General features: G+C 57.4%; 4 protein-coding genes across 4 annotated transcripts; 3 read left to right on the forward strand and 1 right to left on the reverse strand.

The window, feature by feature from the left end:
* The first annotated feature begins 2,069 nt into the window (after positions 1-2,069).
* Positions 2,070-4,989, forward strand: B0H18DRAFT_660297 (uncharacterized protein). Its single transcript, XM_048039007.1, has 3 exons — positions 2,070-2,418; positions 2,475-4,034; positions 4,092-4,989. The coding sequence occupies exons 1-3, from the start codon at positions 2,181-2,183 to the stop codon at positions 4,865-4,867; spliced, it is 2,574 nt and encodes an 857-aa protein (XP_047889168.1). The 5' UTR covers positions 2,070-2,180; the 3' UTR covers positions 4,868-4,989.
* A 4,428-nt stretch (positions 4,990-9,417) lies between these two features.
* On the reverse strand, positions 9,418-9,694 carry B0H18DRAFT_1122819 (uncharacterized protein; the record flags this gene model as incomplete). The annotated part of the gene is made up of 2 exons (XM_048034581.1): positions 9,418-9,490; positions 9,540-9,694. The coding sequence occupies 2 exons, from the start codon at positions 9,692-9,694 to the stop codon at positions 9,418-9,420; spliced, it is 228 nt and encodes a 75-aa protein (XP_047889169.1).
* A 2,959-nt stretch (positions 9,695-12,653) lies between these two features.
* B0H18DRAFT_834445 (uncharacterized protein) lies at positions 12,654-13,025 on the forward strand (the record flags this gene model as incomplete). Its single annotated transcript, XM_048039433.1, has 2 exons — positions 12,654-12,767; positions 12,825-13,025. Coding segments are annotated over 2 exons (315 nt in total), but the record flags the coding sequence as incomplete, so codon positions are not given.
* A 5,260-nt stretch (positions 13,026-18,285) lies between these two features.
* Positions 18,286-19,316, forward strand: B0H18DRAFT_831699 (uncharacterized protein; the record flags this gene model as incomplete). The annotated part of the gene is made up of 4 exons (XM_048039404.1): positions 18,286-18,489; positions 18,540-18,690; positions 18,753-19,108; positions 19,158-19,316. Coding segments are annotated over 4 exons (870 nt in total), but the record flags the coding sequence as incomplete, so codon positions are not given.
* Between the last annotated feature and the right edge of the window lie 2,014 nt (positions 19,317-21,330).

Raw genomic sequence — 21,330 nt, forward strand, 5'->3', positions numbered from 1 at the left:
CTCTACTAGCACCCGTCGTCAGTGAAGATTGCAGCACGCGGGACACGGATGCATACCGTTTCCCAGTACGTCTCGCGCTGCCAGTGCGCAACGCTCCACTGCGAAGGTCTCTCGAGGGAGGCCACTCCGCGGAATGCAGAAGAATCAGCGACGTCGCATGCGCGGAAGTGGGCAGCGCAGAATAAGTACCGTAGCATACGCGCTCACGGACACTGCACGTTCAGCAGCACATGGACAAATTACGTCAACACGGTCGGATCAGGCTGAGGACATGACGTACGAACCGGGGACACGCGCAAGGCGGGCGGGTGGGACGACACGAGACGTGGAGGGCGAGAACAGGAGCTGGTGGGCACGTCAGGCGGTACGAGCATCAGCTCACGCGTAGACGCACGTCACTGAAGGGTGGACGCGCAGACCGACGCGCCGGGACCAACTCGCCGTACTACGACGTTCACCGAGAGACCTGGGACGAAAAATCAGCACAAAATCACACAACATCGAACGGAGGAAGGACGTGGCAGGAGCCGGAAGACTGGGTGCGCACAAGACGAGAAGGATGGGAAGCAGGAAGGAAGAGGGCAGTAGCGAGTAGAGGAAGGTGCGAATGCAAGTTGTCGGCGTCCTTGTCCACGCGCTCACGAACGGCAGAAACGCGCACCAACGGACGTCCTGAAGGCATTCGCACGCACTACGACCGAGTCCTGCTGGACGCCCGTCTCGTGGTCCAAGCTGGCCGGTGGACGAGACTGGCTCTGAGCGCAGCGGCTCGCTCTCTCTGTCCCGCGGTTCTCCTGGCGACGCCTTTGAGGCCTCCTTCACTGAGTGGGCCATAAACGTGCAAGACGAACAGAATTCAAGTTCACCGCTTCAGAGTCCCGGTTGTCTTTGCGTTCCCTGCAGCACATGACCCATCCCACCGGGTTTGGGGTGTCTTTGATGCTTCTGACTCGTCCGACTTGTCTCTGGCAGACCGATTGTCCCTTCAAAGCAGTCTGGGACATCGGAAAAAATGGCTCACCGAAGGGTGCCGCAAGTTTGTGAAGAAGGTAACATACGATTCGCGTTCCTTCGTGCATCATCTGATTTATCGCCATAGGAACTCTACTCAGCCAATGACCATCAGTACATGCCGTTGCAGGACAAGCTGAACACAATCTTGGACTGTAGCTGGCATTGCTTCAAGGCGTATGGTGAGTTCGCCCGTCGCATATTCCGTATAAACGGGGATAGCTACTGTCCGTCAGTGTGGATTTCCGAGTCAGGCTGAAGGACCACGTACTTACTGTGCAGGCACCCCCCATCACGGAGGGCGCCACCGACGCAATTGCAAATCATGCGGCGAGCTTTCTGCGTCGGAGCGCTGGAACAACCTGGTTCAAGGAGAGGGCTTTCGCGCACAAGACGGCCATGATGAAAACCATGAACTGAGCATCCCGCGTAGAGAACAGTGTCGCCCGGGCGGCATTGCAGTCAGTCCAGGCGACCGCAGCGCGTTCAGGCCGGCACAACGTCTACGACACTACGTGGGACCAAAATGCGGACGCGTCGTGCAATAAAAATGCTAGTCTCTAGCCCGATAAGCGGTTTGTACCCACCTGTAGTCTTGTCGATGCTGACGAATCACTCGCTCGCGTCAGACCAGGGATGGTCACAAACATGCTAAGGCAGCGGCGACGCCCGCGAACCTGCGAGATGTGCAAGTGAGTCGGACACGCAGAGCAGCAGCCCCGCGAGCTGACACGGGCGCCCCACGCAGCAGCAGCAGACGGTCGACTCAGACATGAACCAAGCAGCCATGTGTGATGAGGGCTGCACCCTTTTACGCGCGCTTTCTTCATGACAGACGCGACACAGGCGCCGCCATGGGACCAGTGGATCCAGACGGTTGTAATGATAAATTTATGAGTGCTGTACCCTACACTGTTCTGCTCCTTGTGCAACCATCGAAGGGCGGTTGGACAACATTAAAATCCTCCTTAGCATGTACTGTGTACTAGTACAATATTGCAGGCACCTCCGGATCAACATCACGTGATTGACGTACGCGATCCACGTTCCCGTTTTCGACACTCGCTTCAACGTTGCCATAAGTAGTGTTGCCACCAGCCTCCGTCCACCGCATTGTTTGCCAAAACAAGCCGATCTGACTTTGAAAATACGTGGCCAAGGCGGTAAACATGGCCAAAGGCGAAATGCCAACTGTTGATTTCGCACCCTACTGGCCTCGGAATGCTCCCCCGTTCTTCGTTGACCATTCCACTCCTCAGTGTCCTCGCACGTTCATTGCTCTCTACTTTTCGACCAAGAAGCTCCGTGGCGATCCCGCCGCGCACCCAGCTATGAATCCTTTCGTTTCGCTGCCCGTGGGCCCGGCGCCGAGGGACAAGACTCCCGAGCGCAAACTCCGAGACATTGGTACGTTGATCACGCATAGTAAGTCATGGTGGACGCAGGCTGACACCCAAGATCAGCGCTCTGCATGGCTAACTCGACGCCTACCCAGCCGAGCGCGCACAGTGCGATCAGCAGGGGGGAAGACGGCATTAAGTGGCAGAGGCACGAGGACTGGGTAAAACAGCATTTTCGCGACAAAATCGTGTGGAACTTCGACCCAGCGAAGTTCATACAGGCTGTCTGGAAGTTCGGGCCCGAGGACGTACCGCCGAAGCGTTTTACCAACGCGGGCAAACGTAACGAAAGCTCCGCGTCGCCCTCCGTCGACAAAGCGTTCTCGAAATGTTACATACTGAAGCGGTCGGAGAGGGACTGTTACGAGCCGCTGGCGGAGATAGCTAACGGACTGCTGACACAAATGTACGGCCCGAAGGGCCATCGGCAGCGCGTACGTCGCGCGTACCCGGCACAATTCAAGAAGCGCGACACAAAGTACGAAGGGGGCTACACGGGCGAGAAGGTCGATATGAGCTTCAGCACGGTGGATTTGACGCGCGGAAAGTGGCCGCGATGGGACTTCGAGGCCGCTTTCTTGGAGGTCAAGAAGACGAAGGTTGGCGTTCTACCGAATCGCACGCAGCTGCATCAGCAGGTCGATACGGACACGGGTCGTGCCGCGGAGAAAGGAAAACGCAAACGAACGGCGGCAGAGGAGAGGACCGAATTGCCGCAGGCGAAGCGACCGCGTACGCCGACCGATGACTCGGAGAGAGTCCAGGACGGCCCCGCCGCCGACCACACACAGGCAAAGACAGATGAGGACGACCCCGTGCGGCCCCAGGAGTTCGACCTAACGCATAACGAGGCGCAAGCGGTGCGATACATGAATCAGATGATGTCGTCCAACGTGCGGTCGTTCGGGATCGGCTGGCTGGTCGAGGATGACAACATGCGCCTGTACTACGGCGATCGCATGGGCATCGTAGTGACGAAGAAGTTCAAGTTCCTTCACGATGACTTTGAACTCTTCCTGAGGTGCATCGCGGCTATGGGCCAGGCGAGCGTGCACGGTATGGGAATTTTCCGTGATCTGCATTTCCAGGAGAACGAGGAAACGGAGACGGGGTTCGAGCAGTACAAGGGCTCTCAGCTGTGTATAACGGCGCTGCGGCCTGATACCCCCGATGCCAAGCCCAAGCTGTTCGAGTTCGACGTTGACGTTGACGGCGAGGCGAAGCGGATCTACACAGAGTTTGGAGTGCTGGGTCGGGGCACAAGCGTCATCCCGATCAAAGCGACGCCGGGCATGCTCGCGTACAAGCACTTCAAGACCGAAGACCTCGTAGCGAAGATTTCCTGGCCACATGCTCTGCGCAAGGCGGAGGACTCCCTCATTACCGCCGTGCGTACGAAGCTGGACCAGACGAAGCGGCAGTACCTACCGCACATCGTGGAGCTGAAGTGCTCCGTAACGCGTACGATCGAGGAGATGAAGCTGCCTCGGGCTGCGATGGGCCTTGACCGTGATGAGGCTGACGAGCGCGTATGCCGGGTGCTGGTAATGCAGTCCTACCAACGGCTCGAGGTGGTCGAGTCCGTTGACGATTTCAAGAAGGTGTACGTCGACGTCGTGCGAGGTGTGTACCAGTGTTTCTGTGCCATTGTTGCATCCGGCTGACTAGTGTTGTATGTAGCTCACTACTGGGTATGGACGACGTCACGCATTCTGCATCGTGACATCAGCACGAACAACATCATGTGGTTCCGCAAGGACGGCAGGCTGTATGGTGTTCTCTGCGACTGGGATCTCGCGGAGGAGAACGGTGGCATTCCATCGACGCGCGCTGGCGAATATTTTGGCGCCGAAGAACCATCTGCATCCAACACAGCGGCTGACGGCACTGCACCGAAGGCCGACGCAGGGGAAGCCACATCGAGCGAACCCCCGAAGAAACCAAGGTACCGCACGGGCACGGGTCCGTTTATGGCCCTGGACCTCCTGCGCAAAGGTCCGCCGCCGTTCCATTTGTATCGCCACGACCTCGAATCTTTCTTCTATGTCCTCGCCTACGTCTACGCGGTATGGGATCCAGACAATAAAACGTTCGGTCACTTGGCTGCCTGGGAACGCGAGTCGTTGGCGGACATTCGGTCGGCCAAGGCGGAGTTCATGAAGTATATTCCCGCTTACGACGATGTGTTCAAAAACGCGCATCCATTGCTCAAGGCTCTCACCGTCCGTACTCCCGAGCCTTCCTGGGTTTCGCGCCTCTGCTCGGCATTTACAGGCGTGCAAATGCGCACCGACGTGATCGACGCCTTGCGCTCGATGGCAGAAGGTGATGGCCGTGATGTCAATAAGGCCGAGATCAAGATGCACGAGGAGCGTCGCGAGACGGAGATCACGTACGGGAAATTCATGGGGATCTTGGGAGCACCTCTTGACATTGAAGATGGTGTTGCGGCTTAGAGTCTGATGTCCTCGACCTTATTCTTTTCTTTGTGTGTTGTAGCCAATCTTTCCTGAAGCAGTATGTAGTCGAACATCGAGAGTGATCGGAGTCTGATGCATACACACATTGTATCAATCTTTGTACTCATTGTCTCGCATAACGCATCATCGAGTTAGTCGGCTCACATAGGATCAACAGGCGTTGTATACTTACTAGCGGAAACCCGTGCTCCGCTACGGACTGGACGTTATCAATGATTGCATGCTAGTAGTGCTATGCGCGAAGGATACGAAGGCCACTCCAAGTCAACCGCCTCCCTCGGCCGCGCGGGGAGTCAGCTTCACGGCTATAGCATCAGTCGTATGCCAGTACTGCTGCGCGCGAAGATGTATACACTGTACGCAAAGGCCACTCAGCCGCCTCCCTTCGGGAGTCGGCTTCGTGGCCTCATTGAGAAATTTTCAACCGCACCCGCGACCTGCGACCTGCATACCCATACCCTGCCCGGGTTCACCGCCGGTGTCGACGGTGGACCGCTGGTTGACTTACCTCGGCGGTATCTGCGCGGGTTTGGGCTTGTTGCCTGCACCCGCCGTCCTCCCCATCCTCCGTCTTCGCTCCTCACGCGCCATCCTCACGCGCTCCCACCTGTTTGCCACTGTGTCCGTACCCACGGCGCCCTCGTCAGCTGCGTTGGCATGCGGGGCACTGGCCCTGTGCGCTCGCAGTCGGCGTATTGCGCATGCCCCGGCCTTGCCCTTCATTCACGCGCGCACGGTCCCTTCGTCGGCGGGGCTTGCCTGCTCGTCATTCGCCCTACGAGCTCGCGGTCGCCATGCGTGTGTCGTCATCCGGTCGTGTGCCGCTCGCCGACGATTGTGTGCCCGCTCGCCCGTCCACTCGTCTGCCTGCGTGCGCGTTCATCGGCCGCATCTGCGTACTGGGCATTCGCCCTCCACGCTCGCGGTCGGTGTGTTCAGGTTGCGCGCGCGCCGGCTTGCCCAACAACGTCGCCGTTGCTGGTCTTTTGCTCAGCGCGTGGGGTCTGCCCACCATCCGCTCGCTCCCGTCCACACTCACTCGCAAGTTCCGTACTCACCCTCCACCCGTCCTCCCCCTGCTCGCACCTGTGGTCCGCTCATCGGCCGCGCATGCACAGGGGACCTTTGCCCTGCGTGCTAGTGGTTGGCGGCGTCGCCGTGCGCCCACCGTCTACTCGCCCTTGCGCGTTCTTGGCTCACACGCGGCGGGTGGTCCGTTCATCGGTCGTGTTTACGTGATGTGCATTCGCCCGGTGCGCTCACGGTTGACGTGCGCGTCGTCACCCGCTCACACCAGGCAGCGTCTTTGCCCTATAATCATAGAGTAACCGACGTGCCGAAACCACCAATGGTATAGGGCCAGCCGACGGCGGCCGACGCTTTATACACAACCCACACCCGTTGATTGGCCGACCGTCGGCTACAAAAGAAACCGAGCGGCTGTACGCAGCTTGTACTAGGGCGCGTCTACGTGCGCGGCGCCAGGCCCTTGCAAGAGGCGGGCATTTCATGCGCGGATTGCGCGGCGGATTGGCCATGATGAAGACATCTACCCGGGTCGGCCGGGCTTTCTTTCGCAGCGAGCGCATTGCCTAAGTGACAAGTCGACTGGGAGAAAGCGAGCTGAGTGTCGCAAACACTGAATATATGTAGTGGTGTAGCCAGAACGTGTGTAGTAGTACTACGGGATAGTAATGTGGGCGGCGCCCACCTCAAATAACATCCCGCCCGTCTTCCTCGAACAGATCCTCCACGTACCGCTCTAAGTCCATCGCCTGCTGCTCCGTCGACGCCCAGACTGCCATGTACCATACTAAAGGAGCGCCCTGCGGCGCGCTCGACACCTTCGACGCCGTCACTAACAGGCCGGTGCGCTTCACGTACGCCTCGTAGTGCACCCTGAAAGATTCAGTAATGGAACCTAGAATGAAAGAAAAGGCAACGTACCACGGGTGAGGATTCATGTCCTCGACGATCCACCGTATGCTAGCCAATGCGTCGTGAGGCGCGAGCGAGCGGGGCATGGTAGGCGCATCCTCGCTGGGCCGGACGTAGGAAGGCGGCGCGAGTGCATCCAATGGGAGAGCCGCCGTCTCGTATGCGGGCGGCGGCGGGTATTGCGGGGGTGCGCGCCGCGCGGACCGCCGGATTGCGGGGTTTCGGCGGAGCTCAGCGCCCGCAGCCGGTGCGACTCCAAGCGCGGAGTGAGCGACGTCAGTGGCGGGAGTCCCTGGGGTGTCGGCGTGGCCGGCCGCAGGAGCTATCGAAGTGGCGGCGGCCAGAGCAAGCGGGGCGGTATCGTGCGAGACGGGGTGGAGCGATGGACGGATACGAGCGCCGCGTGGGGCGGGACGAGGGGAGGCGGGGGCTGAGCTCGAGGAGTCGGTCATGCGCGAGATGTTGCGTTGGGGACGTGGGAGAAGCGGCGGTCGCCCTGCAAGTTTAAGTGGTAGAATGAGGAGGCGCGCAGCCCCAGGGTACTCGCGATCACGTGTTTCCCGATCGACAGGTATGATGGATCCACGGGAAAATCAAGGGTTTCAAATTGCGCGCGGTTGCGGCGCATTGCACTGCGCGGCCGCGCGGTGCTCGCGGGGGAGTCGAACCCGCCATTCTTTGCGCGGGATCGCGCAAACTGGAATGCCATTGGTGGGGCAAACATCGGCCCACAGGCAGTAAAACGCCGGCGGGGCGGCGGATCGCTCGCGGGATGGCTGGGGCGCCAAATGGGCGCTCCCTCGCTGCGCTGTGGATCGCCCGGCCTCTAGTAGGACTAGTCTCGATCCAGACGGTATAGCGGTACGGCTGACGCCGAGCGGACTTCGAAAACCCCATACCAGAGACACCGCTATACGGTACTGCTGTGGAAGCCGTGAGCGGCATACATGGTCGTGAGCAGCTCGCAGTGACGGAACGCATCTCATATGCGAGGGAGTGTTCGAAGCGCAGAAGACCAGAATGCAAACACACTCAAAGTCGGTACCGAAGGCCAACGTCCCTTCACTCAACCTCCTGGGCCCGCTGGTCGTATTCGTCATGGACGGATGCTTGGCATGCTGAGCTTCAGGGCCAGTAAATGTCGTTATTTACTCAATGGAATTACTCACGTACCTACACAACGTAGACCTTCGTCGAAACGTTTGTGCGGCTGTCCTCGACATTGAACTTGATGGAACTAAGGGATCATGCGGGATATCGCAGTGCCCAGAGGACGCCGAGGATACTATGTAATAGCAAGCGGTTCGGGTTTCTCAGAAACAAAGGATGCCACAGTCCAGTAGATCAGGCGACGGCGAGAGCATACAATGCGTACGCGCACAGAGTGCGCCTGTCTGATCGGACATGGGAGACAACGGGCTAACAGCGGACCTGCTCGCCTGAGTATAAATGAAAGATATGGCTCCATATGTGTAGAGTACGATGAGGTTGGCGGAGTAACGTCCTCTCCTGCATGGAGATACGGCCAGCGCATCGTCCGCTCATGCGAGACCCCTACCCACGCAATCACCATCTGCGCGGAGGGAGGGCTAAGACGCGATCTCGGAAGCACGACGTTGCCGTCTGTTCGACCGTCTATCGCACTACTTATCGAGAGGAGACACTCACACGCCCGATCGCAGAAGCGAAGTTCAATGCTGCTCGACAAGAGCCGCGGAATGGCGACCTAGAGCGAGAACGTCCTTCGCAAGCGATGGGTCCCCAGCGGTCGGCGAGCGTTGCTAATCGACGAACAGCGTGTTCCATCCAGTCGTCCTGCATATGGGTCGGACGATGGCTGTAGGTCGTGTACAAACGCGGCAAACAGGGAGCGACGCGTCCACTGCTCGGCTAGAAGAGAATCTCGCCGGGCATGACGTACAAAGTGAGGCTTGTTGAGCGGAGGACCGTCAGCGGCCTCGCGAGACCCACGTCGCATACAAGCTGGGTATATGCGCAGAGTTGGGTAGCGCACAAGGTCCGCGCTGCAGCGTCGCGGTCAGTTCAGCCAGGTCAGAATGAAGAGATAAGTCGCCCGTTTGTGTTCGTGTTGGATGGTTAGGCCTGAGGCCAAAGAGACGAACGCCCAAGGAGCCCGATGTGACACTTGTGCTGCACCTGCCGAAGGCAGCGAACGCGCGTCCTCGATGAATCTAAAGAGATCTATCCTGGGAGGCGTCCAGCCGCAGATATTAACGCAGCACAAGACATGCTGGAGTCACGGATTCCGCTTCGCGCGCGACGTGCGGCCTTCAGAAGCTCCAAGGATACAGCGCGGAAGCTCCCGACCGCACGCAGCTCCTACTGCGGGGCACCGGAGGCCACGGAGGTTATTCAGGCTGAGCGTATTCGTGGTTGTGATCAGCGCAAGACGTGTAGACGTGACAATCAACAGTATAAGAGCAGATGGACTGATCAGTATCGATGACCCGGAAGTCGAATACGAGCCTCGACGAGACCGCGACGCTGCAGAGAAGCGGCGGCATCGCAATATCGCAGCACCAGCATGTGATCTGAGATGGGGGAGTGGTGGGGGCGAGAATCATTGATCAAGCACTCACTATGAGCCCGAGGTACGTAGCAAACTCTTGAGATGCGCGGCGTTGATCTTCTTCAAGAGGTCTAGGAGAGTAATCAGCGCAGCACAGCCGCGAAAATAAGTGCCGCGTACATGTTCTGAAGTATGACGCCGGCCCAGAGGCAGCGAGGCGCATCGATGCCAGGAAGAGGGACAGTTGCAAAGCCACGCTCCAGCTTGACGAAACCCCCGGTTACTTGCAGCTGTTTGGCCTTCGCGAAGCACGAGCTGATGATCTCGCTGGGCATCTCTTTCCCTCAATCGAAGGTGGACTTCGTCGACTGCAAACACTGTCAGGATGCGGATGGTAAAACTGCACGACTGATTACCTTCTGCGCGCCGATCTTCTCGATCTTGAGGTAGGTGAGGGCGCTGGTCATCGTCTGCAGAGCCACAAAATCGCCAGCTCATACATGTTGTTGGCCCTAAACGGGCTGTAAGTGAAGGAACAAGCGCAGCCGGTCGATCTCAACATACATCGACGATATAGTTCTAGAAGACAGCTAGTCTCCTGCGCACAGTCGTCGACAACCTCACGCAAGGCCGATCCCGGGCACCTCCGTGGAGTGTGGTGAGAGATGATGTCCTTGTCGACCTGCGGCGCACGTTCTTCTGTACTTAATCCGCAATCCAGGCGGCGATAGGCGTCCAACCCACGGTTGCTCGCACCCGGCGGACGTCATCCAGGGAGGCAAGCCTCCTGGAATCGTTCCAATGCGTCAGCCCGCCGAGCAGAGCAGGCGGGCATCGTCATCTCGGGTATGCGGTCGCGAGGACGGCGGCGGAGGGCTGCGGAGGAGGGCTGCGGAGGGGCCTGGCGGCACTCTAGCGAGGCTCGGAGTATCGAGTGCCCACAGAGGGGGGAGGAGGAGGAGGGAAGTTGGGGGAGCGGCGATAGGCGTCCAACCCACGGTTGCTCGCACCCGGCGGACGTCATCCAGGGAGGCAAGCCTCCTGGAATCGTTCCAATGCGTCAGCCCGCCGAGCAGAGCAGGCGGGCATCGTCATCTCGGGTATGCGGTCGCGAGGACGGCGGCGGAGGGCTGCGGAGGAGGGCTGCGGAGGGGCCTGGCGGCACTCTAGCGAGGCTCGGAGTATCGAGTGCCCACAGAGGGGGGAGGAGGAGGAGGGAAGTTGGGGGAGCGGCGATAGGCGTCCAACCCACGGTTGCTCGCACCCGGCGGACGTCATCCAGGGAGGCAAGCCTCCTGGAATCGTTCCAATGCGTCAGCCCGCCGAGCAGAGCAGGCGGGCATCGTCATCTCGGGTATGCGGTCGCGAGGACGGCGGCGGAGGGCTGCGGAGGAGGGCTGCGGAGGGGCCTGGCGGCACTCTAGCGAGGCTCGGAGTATCGAGTGCCCACAGAGGGGGGAGGAGGAGGGAAGTTGGGGGAAGTTGGCGAGACGTCCCAGGTTCGATTTTGCCACGCGCCTCGGACTCGCCCGGGCCGCCATGCCCGACGCCCAATTCCAGTCAGATCCCGTCACCCAGCGTTCCCCTGGCCGTACTTACTCCGCGCTCAATATCAATGCTGACACTACTCCGCCCATCGGCGGCGCGCTACCCGGCCAGCCTGAACGAGACCAGTTCTCGTCGAGCGAGGGTTCCCGCCGTCGTGTATGCTTCTCGCAGCTGGGTCGCGCTGTTGCGTATGCACGTCATCGTTGCTGTATCCGATTTCTGGACCGTCTTCGGCGCCGCGACGCTCGGGTTGAGTTAAGCTCGCCTTCCATCCAATGACCTCGTGAATATATATCGATCGCGGTTCGCTCACGGACGACCAACAAGGCGTGGCGCGCTAGGATGCCGGTATGCAAGCCGGATTCGTCCTGACAGCGTGCGCCCCACCTGTGCACACCCAACTCAGAGATTCACTTCCAGGGATCACCTCACCATGCCCTTCGTTACGGGTGCATGTTCGAGAGACGCTTGGGTCTCCACGCGAACGCAGTACGCTTGACTCAGACACGCCCTCCCGTCTCGACCAAACCTCCGAGTTCCTCAGACACTTGGGACCTGCGTCGCTCAAATTCCCGGGATCTTGATGTCATGACCCATGCCTCATGCGTAGACTACGTGCACGTTCCGTGATGCCGGTGCAATGCGTACTGTCCGTATACTGCGCATCCTCCGTCAGCCTCAACGGAACTTGAGCCGGCGAGTGCGGAGCCTTGTCCACGACGCCTCGTCCCCAATTTCAACGACGTAGCACCCCACGCCAACCCCACGCCCAGGCATGTCGACCGCCCTCACCTCGCCGTGTCGAGTGGTCGCTCAGCCAAGATCGTATCCACGTAGTGAGCTCGGCCCTCCGAGTCAGACTGTGCTCGGCGGACTCTTGGCTATGCGAGACGTCCTAGTACGCAGTCGCCAGTGGACCCACCGCCCGCTGATACGACGAGATGCGTCCCGGGTTCCGGCCGTAGCCGCAAGTCTCGCTGTCCCGTCCTGCCTGTGCGGATGCGCTCGTCACCGTCGCTAGGACCCCGTGGCCCCGATGTCACTCAAATCAGTACCTCGTCTGTCTGCCAGTGGAGCTACATTGACCTACTCGTCGGGAACCTCAAACCTGAGACGTGCGCAGCCTACATAGAAGTCGTCGAGGTGACTGGACCCAGTGAGAGCGAGAGCAGGAATAGAGATGTCGTCACGATATATCACGCGTGAGGCCTGAGGCCTGAGGCCTGAGGACTCAGTACTCAGTACTCAGTACTCAACGTTCAACCTGGGGACTTTCGAATCCGCTGCTAGTCACACCGCCAAATTTGGAACAGAATCTCTCTTCTTCCGACTCGACTTCAGCGTGGGTCGATTTCAGCGCCGGTCGACTCAAACGGTCTCTGCCACACTTCCAAGCCCCACGTCCCAGGAGCAGTACGCGCTGCTCACATACGGTACTTCGGCGACAGGCTGCATTGAGGAGACGAAGACTGAGCCTCAGGACTCGAGGGAGGGTGATCGCAATTGATACGGTGAGTGCCTCCCGTGGCGTTGTGTACTCTCAAGACCTCACTCTTTGGGACCTTGTTTGTCTCCCAGCGTGCATTGTCAACAATCAAATCAAATACGGAATTTGGCATGTCAACTGATCCGCGCGAGGATGATACTAGTAGGCGACGCACCTCTTTCTCTCCCGCATGCGAATCTTAGGAGTAATGCATGCATTGTTTCACAGGCAATGAATACATGGTGCCGTGTCATGGTACATATCTTGTTGTGCAACTAGATCCGGTAGGAATGGTCGAACCGCTAAACGACCCGACTTTGGCGAAGACCGCGCAAGAGCTGCGGGTCCAGAAATACGTGGCACATCTGTCTGAGGTACTTGAACTTCCTCGTGCTGTCATCGTCTCTGCCCGCAGCCGCTGACCTTCGTAGATCGATGAGCTGCCTATGCCGCACAAGCCGAATCACAAGTGTCGCATCGCACTCGTAGGCCAAGGCCTCTGCCAGGAAGACGGCGACACTGGCATCGACTCGGCCATGTGTATCCCGATCTTCCCGGAGACCAAACACCCGCTTTCCCGGGAGCCTCTGCAGCCAACACCTTCATTCCCGTTCCAAAATTGTTATCAGTACACGTTTGCCGTTCCAGTAGTCCGCATTCCCACCCGCCTGTATGACCACACAGGCGCTGTTTCTCTCAGCACACATGACTTGGTCACTGACAGTATCTACGCCAGTCAAGACCATTATAGGAGGATGGCTCTTCGAGATGCCAATGCAAGTATCGTGCTACCACTACCGTCTGAACAGGACCTGGTGGCGCTCAGTGGCAAGTCTGCGACGAGCTCAGTTTCGCATGAGCTTATCAGGTAAGGTATGCCTGTATCATGGGAGGATAGTACTCCACGCCTAATCTGCCCCTTTTGTCGCCGCTGGCACACGTAACGCCGAGCCAAACTGTCATGGTGCATTGAGTACAGATGTTACCGACAGGAGCGCTACCTTGGATGACACTCCGACCACACTCAGGAGTCCGGATGTTCCAGCCCTTCAATCTGCGTCGCAGATACAGCCGGAAATCGCTGCGGTGAATGTACAGACAGGCGTGGCTCGTGACGGTCTTAATACCGTAGACAGTGTCCAAGCTTCTGGCGAGGTCACAGCAAGTGTGACAGGCTCTTCGCTGGACCCGGGACACGTCGACTCCCGACACTTCCCACCTCAGGGTCGCAAGCTTAGTGGCGAGCTATCCGGTAGCTCTGCGCCGCCGACTACCCAGTCAACAAGTAATTCGACACTTGACATCTTGCCGGACATTTTAATGGATGACCTCGGCGAAAGTCGGTTGACTATCCCGCTCGTGTCAGTCTCTCTGGATCTGTCGGAGGTGGTCAAAGTGAACTCTCGTGCTTTCTTGCGAGAGACGGAAGAAATTGTGCGGTCAGTTCGTTCTCTATCTCATCCATGGCCTCTCATTGGCTCACCATGTAATCGCAGACTTATCCAAGAGGCACAAAATCGACGTGCCCTGGCAAATCTGGACCCCGGACTGCCTCTGAACGCCAGCACATCGCGGGTCGAGCCCGCAGTACGCGCGCCATCCGTTGATGTTATCCAAGAAACCGCACAACAAAGTTGTCAAGAAGCCCACGGCGGTACGTCCAGTGTTCTTCTAGACTATCGCGCACACTCAATGACTTGACAGGTCTCTTTGAGAACGTGAGATTCAGACTTAAAGGTCGGCGGGTCGGGCGGTCCCGCAGCCATTGTGTTGCATTTCTACGAGCCATCAAGGCAGCCGTCACCTCGTCGTTTGCCCTTATCACTTGCTGTTAGCTTTGTCGTTCGCTGAAATTAGTACTCGTCTGTCTGAACCGGCTGCTGTCAGTTGCGAATCGCTCTCGAATTGCTATCATCCATTGGGGACCTCGGGTTTGGACCCACACTCTGACCCTGTAGACATACATTCATGGTCTCGCCGTCAGCGAGTGAGCTAAGATGTCCTGATTGATATTGAACATCTCGCGCACGAGACAGTCAAGACAACATCGTCTCGTGTAAAACCGAAGCTAATAAGCGTCCGCAGCGATACGCGACGCCTCGACGACCTATGAGGGGAGGCTACAGCTTATTACGAGATCACTGAAAGGAGCAGAGGAAACTAAACCGCGGTGAGTTGTGTCGTATAGCATCTGGGCTGCACAACCGCCAGGAGGAACTGATTGGCAGTCACAGCGAATAGAACTCTTCGACTCCCTGTATCTTCCAGTGCTTCACGCGCCTGGCCACTTCCCCGGCCATCTCGGCGCCCTTGCTCGTGTCGCGCCCAACACGTTCGTCCTGCCGGCTGCGGGCTGCTGCCATGGTCTGCTCTGCTACTGTCCTGGAGACCGCCTCATTGGCCGGGGTAATGACCACGAGCTCGATGAGTCGCGTGGAAGACATTGACAATCGACAAGCTGAAGATCATGCGTGCTTTGGACAACGTCGTGGTTATCTTCGCGCATGAGAAGGAGAGACTGGACGACGAGATGCCCTGATTTCCGACGGCCCTTCACGATTGGGTTGTCGAAGAAGCGCAGAGGAAGAGGAGATAGCTAGTGTCAATGCGTCCGGTGTAGCACGCGAAACCCCTGGATGATCTCCGATGCTGACCCATTGTGTACCATGACATTGACTGACTACGAGCAGCGCAACAGAAATGGTCAATACTCGTGACAAAGATGGCCTTTGACGCAGAACATCGGCACACTTGCGAGAGTATCGATATTTTACTTGATTTCGTTCTGCTTATGAACCGACACGGAGATGCTACTATACGTAAGTCCATTCTTGCTACCTGTTCGTTCCACCCAGATACCCGCTGATAGCGAGTCTTCTGGAAGGAAGGTAGTTCATACTCGGATGCTCCGGGATGCTCATGGCATGCATGAGGTGTCTGTGATGCCTACGCAAGGTTTGCGCGTGGACTCTGCTGGAAAGCAACTCGTAAGAGCGCGCGGTACGTGTCCATACGACCCGCTTCTTCGTCGCTGCCTTGCACCATCTTCGCACTATGTGGGCCTCACTAGCTGCGTCTGCTCCCACCAGTGGATCGGCTCCTCAGGTTGCTGCCGCACATCCGCGAACGTGGCGTCAGCAGCTGCCAATGCGCCTGGTGCTCCCGTGCCATAGTATACGCTGGTATGCGTGGCCGTGGCACCGACTTGCGATCAAGCAGTGATTCCAAGATCTCGCGCCGTTCATCTGCAATCAGGTCCATCGCAGGCGCATATGAGGCGGTCTTGATCTCATATTTCTAGTACCAGTGGGTGCTATGCACTGCCACTGTTGGCGGGATCATTGTTCCACCTCACGCCAGCAACGACGGTGAGTAGACGCACCTGTTGAGCGTCGGTTGTTGTAATAGTGCGGACCATGCATATCTACGGCACTAGGGAGTAGTGTCAGTAAGAATGAATCGAAGTCGACGGAGGATATACAAGGTTTAACAGATCCAGCGCAAGCCCTGTGCCGGCTGTAAGCGAGAGCAAGTCTTTGGGCGAACAAGATCATAGATCTGTGCGGGTTCGCTGAGGGAGGGCGTGTACGTATGGCGTTGAGTAGCGTGTGGCGCCACCGATTTGCGGGGCATAAACGGAGCGGGGACGAACCAAATGGCAACATGGCTGAGATTTCGGCGTAAGAAAAGATATTGGGCGCATACAGCGACAAGACAACCACTGACCTATCACTGCGCAGGCATATAGAGATGCACTCAGCTCTATAATACGAGATTGACGTGTTATTCAGAGTGTGACGTCCAATGCGGGCGGTTCCGTATGCTGCTGAGGGCGAGAAGCCGGAGAAGACTGCGCAAGAAAGGATCTGGATTGTAGATGCCTTGAGGAGCGCGACGCCGCAGCGGCGGAGGGTGGCGACCTCCTGAGTCCTCGATGGCCGCATACGGGGAGTTGAACTCGGCTGGCGAAGAGTGAGCCAGGAAGAATTGAGCCTGAATGTACGAAGTTCGTTATAAGCCGACATAATTTCGGTTCGGGGATGTGCTGTACGCGAGGGAAACATCACAGCGACTGAGAGCGGCATAATCCGTGGAAACAGTGAATATATGCGCGGGCGCGGACGGGCAATAAATCAGACAAACAGGACGTACGGCGTACCTATACTAACCAGCCGGATGCGCCGGAGATAAACATTCCCCCTTCCTCGCCGACGAAGAATCTCGCTATGTTAAGATCTCGCGCGTAGGCTACTCATCTGTCCCTCACTGAGAATGGCCAGCCGCGCGCGACCTGTGCGGTGGCGGCGACCATGGGAGCCTGATAAGCCGCTAGCGATGCGGAGGTGTGGTGTGCGGGCCCGCTGAGTTTTTGAACATCAATGCAAGTCCGGACGGAGAGAGCCATTTAGGCCGTTGCTATGCGCCTTCAAAGGCGGAGAGTGCGAGTCCGGGAGGAGGTCAAGGTGTTGAATGTTCGGGAGCAGTGGACAAGCATTAAAGTTGTCAGAAGGCACTCGCAGGCGTCGGCGGGCGATGCTTCTCCTTTTACGCCGATTTCTGCGTACGAAACACCGCGGCTGCGCTGAGAGCAGCGAGATGTCATGTAGCGCGACGGGTCGGTGGTCGTTACTCGCTGTCTCTGCTTGGTGTCTGCAGTGACGTCTCTGTGGCTGAAGCTCGGCTGTTGCCGACGTGTTCACCGCTACCCTGGCAGAGGGCATCCAGGACTGTAACACAACGTCTTCCTTCACCTCTCTTCCGCACCGCAGCAATGAAGGAACCACAGCCTAAATATCCCGTCATGCAGACGAAAGCCTGCAAAGCTCGTGGCGGCGCAAGGGACTCCGGGCCCTTCAAAACCTTGTCAGCTTGCTTCACTTGCTCGGAATCCAAGAGACCCTCCTCGGACTGTCGCTTTAAGGGTAGGTGTCTTTGCCTAGAGCATGCCACGCCATGCGTGGCAGCTGATGCCATGTTTTGCCTGGGGTCTTGACTCTTGTTTGAAAGGCCTTTCAGCGCGCCACTCCCTGGCGTAGTCTAACATCTTTCCTCCCGCCAAGTCAGGGTACCTTTCTCGTGAATGTCTGGGGCTACCATTGGTTTAGATGCTGAATAACTTGGCATCATAGGTTGTCGATTCATCCCAGGAGAAGGAGAGGCCCCCCAGTTCAAATTCTCTGCTGACTTGGAGCCGCAGCCCAATTTCAGATCGACGTTCAGCAAGAAGATCCAGGGATCTTTGGACAGGAAAAGATTACAACAGCATCTGGTAAGATCTGTTGGCCTGTGAGTATGTTCTCAATGACCTTACAACCTCGCGTTGCCAGGGCGCCTGCGCTCATTTGTTGCTACCTCTCCTCAAGAGCGAGGCGGCCCATTTGACTCGCCAAAATTGCATCATCCGCCCACGAGAACTCTCAGTGAGAGTCACTTGCGGTATGTTACCCTTGCCACTCCCACTATAAGCAGCTAAATCTCCGCAGACTACTGTTCAAGCGAACTTTTCACGGAAACATGGCTCTGCGTCGAATGCGGTCGAGAGCTCTGCATGACTTGTTCAGAAATGCTGCCTCCAAGTCCCGAGGTAACGGATTCTCAAGGTGGCCAGAACATCCATGCTGATTGTCTATCTTAGGTCCACTCGCATACGCTACTACCGGTGTCGCGGTTTCAGCCCACTGAAGTGGAGTACATGCTGGCATCAATGCAAGAAATGGTGTCAGAAGGACTTAGGTTGGTTGCCTCTTAGTAAATTCGCTGATGCTCTGAGCTAACGCCAATATGACTAGCGCGCCCTACGGGGAGACCGCGTTGCCTGCCGGGGAAGAAGCACGACTTTCCATGCAAAACAACTCAATAGCTGATTTTGAGCATTATTTCAACGCTGGTATCCCTGTAGTCGTTGTTGATGCTCAGCACAAGCTGCAGGGCTACTGGTCCCCCAGCGAATTCATAGAGAAGCACGGCGCCCAGAAAGTAACATTGACGGACTGCGAGGCGCCATCGCCAAGCCCCCGAGAAGTCTCGTCAACTGTTTCAGATTTCTTCCAGTCGTTGGTTGAGGGGCGTAAAGGGGGGAACGTGTGGAAGCTCAAGGTGCAGCTCATCTTCCTCGTTAGTATCTCCTGAGCTCAGTAGCACCACAGGACTGGCCACCTTCGGCCAAATTCAGCGCAGAGTTCCCGATGCTGGACGAAGCGCTAAGAGCAGGGCTGCCATTCAACGATTTTTGTGCTATCCACGGCGTCTTCAATCTAGCATCGCATTACCCGCTTAATGGCAATGCTCCTGATCTAGGTGAGTAATTTGAGCTGCGGCGTGCCATTGCTCCTACGACAGATTTCTCTCATTGCTGCCAGGCCCAAAGATGTTTGTGGCCCATGCGTCAGCCGCCAATGGCTCAACCCGCCTCCATCTCGATCTTGCCGACGCAGTGAATCTTATGACGTGGGCAGCCATGGATGCTGATGGCGCAGAAGGTGGTGCTGTATGGCATATTTGGCACGCAAGCCATCTACCGCAGCTGCGGCAGTTCTTGCTGTCAGATCAGGTGATAAAGCATGATCCTACCCTCGGGGACCCGGTTCATTCTGCTCAGCATTATCTTGATGCAAGTGCCATTGAGAGGTTTAGGGCCCGATATGGTCTGCTCCCATATACCATTTTCCAGAGGCGCGGAGAAGCCGTTTTCATCCCCGCAGGCAGCGCACACCAGGTATGGGATTCCTCTTAACGCCGATCTCCTACACTAAGTCATATACTAGGTTTCCAATCGCACTGACGCAATGAAGGTTGCAAACGACTTCATCTCAATTGGTAATCTCTGCAAGACAAGGAATCTTGTCAAAGAATTCCGCGACTATCGGCTAGCTGCATCGGGCACAGACGTGCTGCAGCTGAACACCACTATCTTCTATGCGTGGCATTCGTTGCGCCGCCTTTACGATGATGCCCCGGAAGAGGACGCTGAAGAGAGCGCGCCACGCGGCGAAACTGCCGCAGGTGAGGTCTTGCCTTGGGCTATCACGTTTGGAGGTCATCTGCGCTGACATCTTTGCGTCACCTACGCGATGATGTCTTGTAGATACTCCCCAACCGCTCGTCCTGCAGGGCGAGGCCTGCCTGAAGCAGCAGCTTCGAAAGATACGCCTAAAGATCAAGAGAGATATCGTAAGGCGAAACGGCATCGCGCAACATTCTGCTCAGATCAAGAAGGACGGGCACAACTTTCCGTGCCCTTTTGGTTGTGGATTTTACTCGAGAACTGGCCTCTTGGATCACTTGTGCGCGTTTCCTTTTTCTTTGCTTCCTCCACTCATTTGACTGGTTTTCAAGTGTGGGCGTTGCACGCAAGAATGGGCAGCGTACGCAGGGGCAACACGCCCACTGCTTCAATGCCAACCACACTAAGTTGAGCAGAATGCGCAAGCCAACGCTCTGCAGCGAAGACGAATACTGGAGGTTGTTTTGGGAGGACTGCAATATGGCCCTTTTCGAGGGTATGAGTTTCTATCTCGCAATCAATCAGTTGGCTAAGTAATAGTGTGGCTATAGTACACGAGACGTTTCCAACCGAGCTGATTGCGGCGCGCAAAGGCAGGGTCTAATTCCCGGTATCAGATCTCGAGAATTGCGCTGAGGCAGGGGAGGTCCGAGGTACGCTGCATCAATACTAGTCATTTTCTTAGCTATCATCTCTGAGTTCCCTGACGTGCGCCGAATACAGGTCTTTAGTACTTTGCCCTGCTAGCTTCAAGTCGCTCCGCCTCTACCCATGTATCCCTTGCTCGCCGGAAAGGCTCTCCTCCGAAAATATTGGCCCCCTTTTCACGCTTCTTTGAATTCTTTGTCGTTGTTTGCAGGCAGCAGTACTGCGAAGTCACAAGGTCAATTAACAGCCCCTCCTCTAGATCTGGAGCCATCGTTATTGTACTCGGAGTATTGAGGCAGCCACAGCCAAGGCCGCAGTAAATCTAACTCCAAGCGGCAGCTTTGCAAAGGCCGAAGTCGCAAGGTATGTACTTTTCTATTGTCGCATTCGTCTCTCTGTCACTCTCTGTCACTCGTCGCTCGTCCTCCTTGACCTCCTCGATGGCCCAGCAATATAAGCTCAGCAACACAATGCAACCAGGCGCGAAGCTCAGCCCGATCGTCGCCGCCGCAATCACGCAGAATATCCGTTAGAATAGCAGGTCGCTGGACGCTGCTCCTACCTACGTTCACCCATCTGCGTCGCGGCGCCTTACTTCGTGAGGGCACGCCAGGGGACGCTGGGGTGAAGGTGCTCGCCATTGGCCACCGCGCGTCTCAGTCTGCCTCGTCGGCGGGCCTTGCCGCCAGTAAGCCTCCCTCGATAATCCTACTCATGCGCACCATCCATTCTCGTCGCGCGCCTGCTATTGGGCCCAGCTGCAGGAACCACCATCTCCCCAGAATTGCGAGCGGTGCGACCCTGCCCCTGTACACGTCGCTCCGGTGGCGCAGCGCATTTGCCAACAGCACCAAGCTCTGGCGAGCAGCCGCTACAATTGCAGGGAGACGGGCGCGTTACAGCAGGTCTCACAACGCATGTTCGGCACGTGCGCGGCACGTCGACTTCAGGATTCTGGTATATCGGATTCATTTCGTCTACCTTGCATTATGTCCAGTATGGCGCGCGCGACGAGCGGATCGAGAATGCCAGTCTCGTCAGACTTGCTTGCTCTCGGCTTGTTTTTCTGCGACTTGATACCTACACTTGTTGGCCCCGCGTGCGCTACTGCCGCCTCTGCCTGCTCCGCCGCATTACGAGGGAGGTACACGATAGAATGTGCGTTGCGACCTCGACCATCGCGAATGCGCCCGGGGCGCTGCAGCATGACATTGAGGTCTTCAGGGATGTGGCCGAACAAGACGACGTCGTCAGTCGTTAACACGTCGATGCCGAAGGCCATAGTG

This window comes from Fomitopsis serialis, assembly GCF_022376445.1.
Source record: "Fomitopsis serialis strain Sig1Antser10 chromosome Unknown B0H18scaffold_84, whole genome shotgun sequence".
Lineage (NCBI taxonomy): Eukaryota > Fungi > Basidiomycota > Agaricomycetes > Polyporales > Fomitopsidaceae > Fomitopsis > Fomitopsis serialis.

What these genes read in the sequence shown, in the direction of transcription:
- B0H18DRAFT_660297 (XM_048039007.1), top strand. Translation starts at nt 2,181, where the DNA reads ATGGCCAAAGGCGAAATGCCAACTGTTGATTTCGCACCCTACTGGCCT. An exon ending in GCGCAAACTCCGAGACATTG is followed by an intron (nt 2,419 to 2,474) that starts GTACGTTGATCA and finishes ACCCAAGATCAG; the next exon opens with CGCTCTGCATGGCTAACTCG. An exon ending in GTACGTCGACGTCGTGCGAG is followed by an intron (nt 4,035 to 4,091) that starts GTGTGTACCAGT and finishes TGTTGTATGTAG; the next exon opens with CTCACTACTGGGTATGGACG.